The sequence below is a fragment of the Neopelma chrysocephalum genome, unplaced genomic scaffold (genome assembly GCF_003984885.1).
Source record: "Neopelma chrysocephalum unplaced genomic scaffold, ASM398488v2 Primary Assembly neopelma1_143, whole genome shotgun sequence".
Taxonomy (NCBI): domain Eukaryota; kingdom Metazoa; phylum Chordata; class Aves; order Passeriformes; family Pipridae; genus Neopelma; species Neopelma chrysocephalum.
The window spans coordinates 6,661,102-6,667,329 of NW_020897805.1; the positions used below are offsets into that span (position 1 = coordinate 6,661,102).

Consider the following 6,228-nt stretch of genomic DNA (forward strand, 5'->3'; position numbering starts at 1 on the left):
ACAGAAGAAAATTAAAATATAACTCCAAGCACAGATTCCACTGAAAACCAAGCAATAACTAAGCTTCTTGTTTACATTTCGTAATAATTCACATGCACATCTCTTTGGTAGCTACAGCTCCACAAATTAACTGGATTACCAGGGCTAAGCTGTCTTTGGTCTTCACTTGCCCCAAGTGCCAGGTAGACAATGGACAGGTTTTCTACTGGTGTTCTAAACCCCAGTTAAGCAGGCACATGAATAAAGAATTACATCCCTATAGCCAGTAACTGTTATGACTTTCATTGTTTTAATGTTCATCAGAGCAACAATAGTGATTAATTGGCAACCGTAAAAGCAAGTAGAAGTACGGCCCTTTCTCATCAAAGATGACCCCTGACAGAGAACAGATTTCTGATAACAATTAGTATGTTTAACTAATGACTACATCCATTAAACAACTGTAATCCTTATTTGATTCCAGCTAGACAAATTTAAGCCATAGAAGTGAACTTCTTTCTTTGAAACACTTCTACCATGAGCCATGTGATTAGATTTAGTCTATATCTCTATGCCAAAGCTGAGGTCATATTAGGACCATGGTCTCTAGTCCTTTAACTAAATAAAAGCTGTATGCTTACATGTCTTAGAAACGATTTCACTGCTCTGCTTCTCTTGTCAAAATACCCATGTCAGACTGCAGGCAGCTGGCTGGTCTGTGGCACAAGCTTTTTGGTGCTAGTAACCACAGATGATACAATCAGCCTCCTCATCCCGTTTGGAGCCGTCAATGCCTTGCTCAGCAAGCTCTTTGAGGAAGATGTTTAGCTGCTCTCTCTGAGTTTCAGGGAAGGCTAGTGTGTGCAGACAGGTGCTGTTGCTGGGGAAATAGGCAGATTTAGCTCCACCGATGGCCATCTCAGAGGCTGGAAAGGTCAAAGATGACCAAAAGGAAAATTAAAAAAAAAAAAGGCAGCTGAATTACTTAGCTTATGCTTGTCCTGATCTTTAAACAAGTGCTGGGATTCCCATTTTCTAGACTACTCTTCAACTTGGAATAAAAGTGCCTAAATGATTGCTTTTGTTAAGCCTTCGAAAACAACTGCTTTAACAACAAGGCACCGTCAACAGTAAAATATTTTTCCACTAACCATAGGAGAGATAGGGTAGCCCATTTGTGTGTTTATACGCACACTTATTTTTAAATTAAGGCAATAGCAACAGGGTCAGACAGCCTGCTTAGGGTCACAGATTGCTCAATGGGCACAAGGGGAGCAGACTTAAAACCCTTGGGCTGCTGCATGAAGATGCTGGCTGGGGACCAGCTGCTGGGGTTTATTGCGTACACACAGGGAATAGTGCAGGTGTTGGCCAATTTTTTGAGATTCTTCAACTACTGCTGCAAGGTAAATAGTTTTATGTTCTGCTGCTGTCTGTCCAGTGGGTCACACAGCCTTTGTGCACCAGGGGGTTTGTGTCAAGGTAATACCAATTTCCTGTTAAAAAAAGGTGCATCTTCCCACAGATATTGCATATGTGTCATATTTGCTACCCCAAGCTGAAATGGCAGTGCTCAGGCCTTTGTGATAGTTTTAAAGCTAACGTGATTTCTCATTCAGCAATTTGCCAGCCCAGAGCTAGCTCTCAAAATGTCACACATGCCAAGGTTGTCACACGTGCCGAGAAAGAAAGCCTTTTCTTTCCTCCTTTTTTTTAAACAAAAGAGGCAGAGCCTCCCGTCCTCATGAACAGATATGTCTGAGAAATACTCACGGTTGCAAACAGCCAGTTCCTTTCCCCCAACAAGCTGCGTGGTCCAGGAAAACCCAGTGGCATTGCCACATACTTCATACAATCTGCTGCTTCTGAGGAACTGAAAGTCATAACCCTTGGGAAACAATGACAGGGAGCAAATAAACAAACAGCGTCTTAGGATAGGTCATGGTAACTGTAAGATGAAGAAACATTCAGCCAGTGAAGATCAATACAAACACTACAACCTCTCCCTCTAAGGAATACAAAAAGGTATGGCAAGGAAAATTATGCATTACACAATAAACAGCTGTAAATTAATGCATGGATGCAGCAATATAGCAGCAGAAAGCCATGAATGTTACCTTGTTGCACATGGGTTTGCAGTACTGAGCGCTGTCGATGGTGACACACACCAGCCCACCGTTCCTTGGGGCCAGTGGGAGAGGGCACGGAGGTAGCCGCTTGCAAACTTTTGAGTGGATTAAAAACAAACAAACAAAAAACACAAAAACCCCCCAAAACAAACAAACAAACAAACAAAAAGGCAAGAAAATGATGTATCAGAGTGAAAGTGATTATAAAAGTCTCCCCTTCCCAAGCAAACTCATTGACCTGAGTACGGTTGATAACTGCCCCCACTAGCTGACTTTGTCAAAGTAAGCATTTTCGCCTGTCTAAAGATTTTTTTTCCCCTTTTTTTTTTTTGGCAACACCCAATTTTCCCATCACTTTCCCACCACAACAGCGCTGACATTCAGTACTATTATGGCCAAAACCATCCAAATATTTCTTGGAAAAATATGACTGGCATACTGGCTCCCAGACACCAAGGAGGCTCTGGCTGGAGGGTGGAGAAGGCCCTGCTGCCCCTGTGATTCTGCAGTGCTGCTCAGCACTGGTGCTGCTCATATTTGTGCTGCTGTGCCTCCCCAGTCCCTGCCTGCCCAGTGGTTAAGCACCTGTACCTTCGGCTGCTTATTTCCCCCAAAGAAATGCAGACATTTGGTTTACTATGACTGCAGGGAGGACAAATTTTCTTAGTGCTTCTCCACTGCCACTTAACAACCAGCAAAGGGGAGAGTTGGTACTGGAGGGGACTCACATTTCTCTTGAACAGGGCGTAGGAGATCAAGTGTTTCTTGCAGTGTCCAGACAAGGGAATTGACTGAAGCTTTCTCACCCTTGGCAATCATTTCAGGAAGGCATTTTGAATATTTCTATGGAGATAAGGGAGAAAATGTCTAAGTTTAAGAGGAAAAACCTTGGAGCCTTGGAGTTAATTAATTAAAGTGGTCAAATTATTTTCCTTTTCTTTTTTTTCTTAATACATAACAAGAACCATCTGGAAAATTGCACAGCTTTAAGTAATCCTAATCTCCCCACAATGTTTTGGAAGAAATCTAGAAGCTTTTTTTTAAAACTGTGACTAGATAGGATTTTTCCATCATATTGAGCTCAAGAAGAGGACTGGTATGGGTTTGGTGGTTTTCTTCCTATACGTGAAAAGATGCCTTTGTAAACAACTGTATGTACTTTATTTCTATATAAAACATTGGTTTGTTATGCTTATCTTCTGAATGCTGGCACCTTACAGACTCTTTATGTTTGCGAGTGTAAAAAAAAAAAATATTGGTGAATGTGTGCAAACAAAGAAGTTAATGAGTTCTTAGCTAGCTATTGTTATTTATATAGCTATACTGTTTATGTTAAAGCAAAGCAAAACTGGAAAATAAATCCACAAGGACATTTTTTGGTCTAGCAGTAGCAGGACCAAAGACACGGCAAGGCAAATGACACATATTTTTCTGCCCCTGCATGTCCTCCCCTCCCTCCCCAGCACGTACTTTGCACGTTGCCAAAGCAGTACACGAGTCGTGCTTGCCCAGCCAGCCCAGGCAGAGGTGGCAGGAGCTCACCAGCACAGGAAGGGGATGCAGAGCAGGCCCTGGAGTGGCCAATGCAGCCAAGTTCTTACCTCAAGACTCTCATTCACATCATCTATGGTTGCACTTTTGCATTCACTTGGACTGGCAAAAGCTCCGATTTCAGTAAAATCTAAAAGACAAGCAGAAGCAGGTACTTAGCAATGTAATAATCCTTCCTGACACACCAACAAACCCCAAATACCACATCATAGTGCTTGTTTAGAGGAATTGTGCCACTATCCTGCAGTCCTAGTCCTGCCTTGTATACCTGAGGTGATCAGGGCTCAAATGTGAATAAGCTGTGCAAATATTGATTTATTTGAAGCAGTTAGCAATCTGAACATCATTTGTGGCCACTTGGGGCTGAGTTCCTGAGCAGGGTCCTTCATTTCTGTAAGACAGCCACTAATAATTATTATTAATACTAATTTTTATAAAATTAATTTATAATTTATAATACTAATTATTATTAATACTAATAATTGATAATCATATTCAAGAATGGCAATAACTTACCTGCAAGAAGCAGTGCTGAGCTTAGGAAAACCAGTGTTTTCCAGAGTGGGCAGGAGCAGAACAACATTTTTTTCCTGCAGGAGACCAGGGGCTAATTACCTGTTCTGCTTGTGGTGCCCAGGAGCGAAAGCACTGGAGTCAGGCACAAAGCTGCATGTCTGTGGGTCACTGGTTGTTTATAGTGGGCCTGGCTCCAAGGTAGAGCTGTGATAAGGGATTAGGGGGATGAACATGTTGCCCTACTTGCCAGGAAGCCCAAGGAGAGCTTGCCAGCAGGGTTTACAGAGGGCAAGGGGCGTTCTCATTAGGGTACTGAGCCGGATCGGCTTCTGTGCTGCTGCCAACTCCACTGGGAAATTTTCAGATTAACTGGTTTACTGTAAACATGTTTAGTGTATGCACATTCTTGTGTGCTCTTGCTCTCTATCTACCTTCCCATCTGCCTCTGTTTGTCTCTCCCACACACATATTCTCATAGAAGACATAAGAATGCCTTACCTACAGGGCTCCACCTCATATGTTATGCTCCAAGAGAAAGCTCAGAACATCAAATGACAACTGATTTGAACCAAGGGGATATACCCTGGATTCTGTAGCATCCAGAATTTAGCTACTTTTTTTTTCATGGAGGCATGAACCTCATATGCTCATATCCAATTTTGGTAAAAGCTGAATAACTAGCAGAATTGCCACAGAAGTTTGATCATTTACCCTACACATTTACTAGCAGATTAATCCAATTATCCAGCTACTGCTAACATGATAGGGGTGTGCTGACCCCATCTGTAAAATCCAGGGTTCACAGTCACAACCTTTCATCTGACTGCCCGTCACACCCCCCATACACACACTGCCAAGCCTTGCCTGGCCACCAACCAGCTACAGACACAACTCCCACCCACCCCTCCTCTCCAACAAACGTTTAATGGTTGTTGCTGTCACTACCAGAGCAAAACTGTTCATTTTGTCTGCAGGTGGTTTTTTTTGTTGAGATATGGACATTCTGCTTCCGTGTTATGTTTACGCACCACATTTATTTATAAGGCACTTACTTTCTCAGGTTTCTTTTTTTTAAATTTTTCATTCATTTGCTTCTGTTGGTTGTAGTGTGATGTATTATGATCAGGTGATCCTGAAGAAGCTAAGCCAACAGCAAGACATCCAGCACATTCACAAAGAAGTGTCTTCTTATGCCATCTCAGGAACATTAGCATAATTAATAAAGTGGAGCAACCTCTGGCTTGACCAGATAGACTTTGTATTTATGACATACTTGAAAGGAATAAATGGCAGCTTTTCCTTTAGCATTCATCACAGTCAGGCACTCTCCACCACATCTATTTGAGAGGCACTGTACAAAGACATTTAGTTAGGAGATAAACACGGGGTGGCAGCATTTCTCCAGCATAGAAAATTGAACAGAAAGCTGGGTAAACCACAAAGTCCCTCTTGGGGGCCATACACAGATAACCCTTGTATTTCAGAATTAAGTTCCCCTTGTTGCCTACTGACAAACAAAGCCGATCACAAAAGATCTGACAGCCTCCAAATTTAAACAAACCTGTGATTAATCCACAGTCCTTTGTGAAAAGTAGTTCACCACAATCTAAGAGAATACAGGACATGGGTACAGAAATGTCCTTGCCCTCAGCCTGGACCAATCCAGCCCACATGCAGAGCAGCAACCCTGACCTGTCAGGAGCAGAGGATGTTGTTCTGTGGGCGTGGGGCACACACAGCCAGCCAGGGCCCAGCTCTTTGGCCAAATTTTAACCTCGTGCTTTGTGTTATGTTGCAGTTATTTCTCTGTGCTTTACTTTATTCCCAAATTACATCCAACACAGAAAGCCATGCAATAAACCTAAAGTTTGGGAGCAAAAATTATGAAATACTGTATAACACCAACCTAAGAGTCACAAATAAGAATACTTATTCACCAAGGTTCTACTAATCACAAGGACTAAAGAGTGATCACACATGTATTGTAAGACAAATTTGTATTACAATTCCAAAATCTAATAAAAAATTCAATTATGTTCGTAAACTAAAATCC

At 42.1% G+C, this 6,228-nt stretch overlaps 1 protein-coding gene across 1 annotated transcript; it reads right to left on the reverse strand.

Moving 5' to 3' along the window:
- Nucleotides 1-266: 266 nt before the first annotated feature.
- LOC113975790 lies at nt 267-4,367 on the reverse strand. Its single transcript, XM_027700239.1, has 6 exons — nt 4,176-4,367; nt 3,710-3,789; nt 2,837-2,951; nt 2,097-2,203; nt 1,753-1,867; nt 267-905 (listed from the first exon to the last, which is right to left on the reverse strand). Exons 1-6 carry the CDS (start codon nt 4,240-4,242, stop codon nt 718-720), a joined length of 672 nt encoding a protein of 223 aa, XP_027556040.1. The 5' UTR covers nt 4,243-4,367; the 3' UTR covers nt 267-717.
- Nucleotides 4,368-6,228: the final 1,861 nt, after the last annotated feature.

Excerpts from the sequence above, each read along its gene's own strand:
- LOC113975790 (XM_027700239.1), bottom strand. The coding sequence starts at position 4,242 with ATGTTGTTCTGCTCCTGCCCACTCTGGAAAACACTGGTTTTCCTAAGC. Across the intron at positions 2,204-2,836 it reads ACGCCCTGTTCAAGAGAAAT|TTTGCAAGCGGCTACCTCCG; the intron begins GTGAGTCCCCTC and ends TCCACTCAAAAG. Across the intron at positions 906-1,752 it reads GGAACTGGCTGTTTGCAACC|CCTCTGAGATGGCCATCGGT; the intron begins GTGAGTATTTCT and ends TGACCTTTCCAG.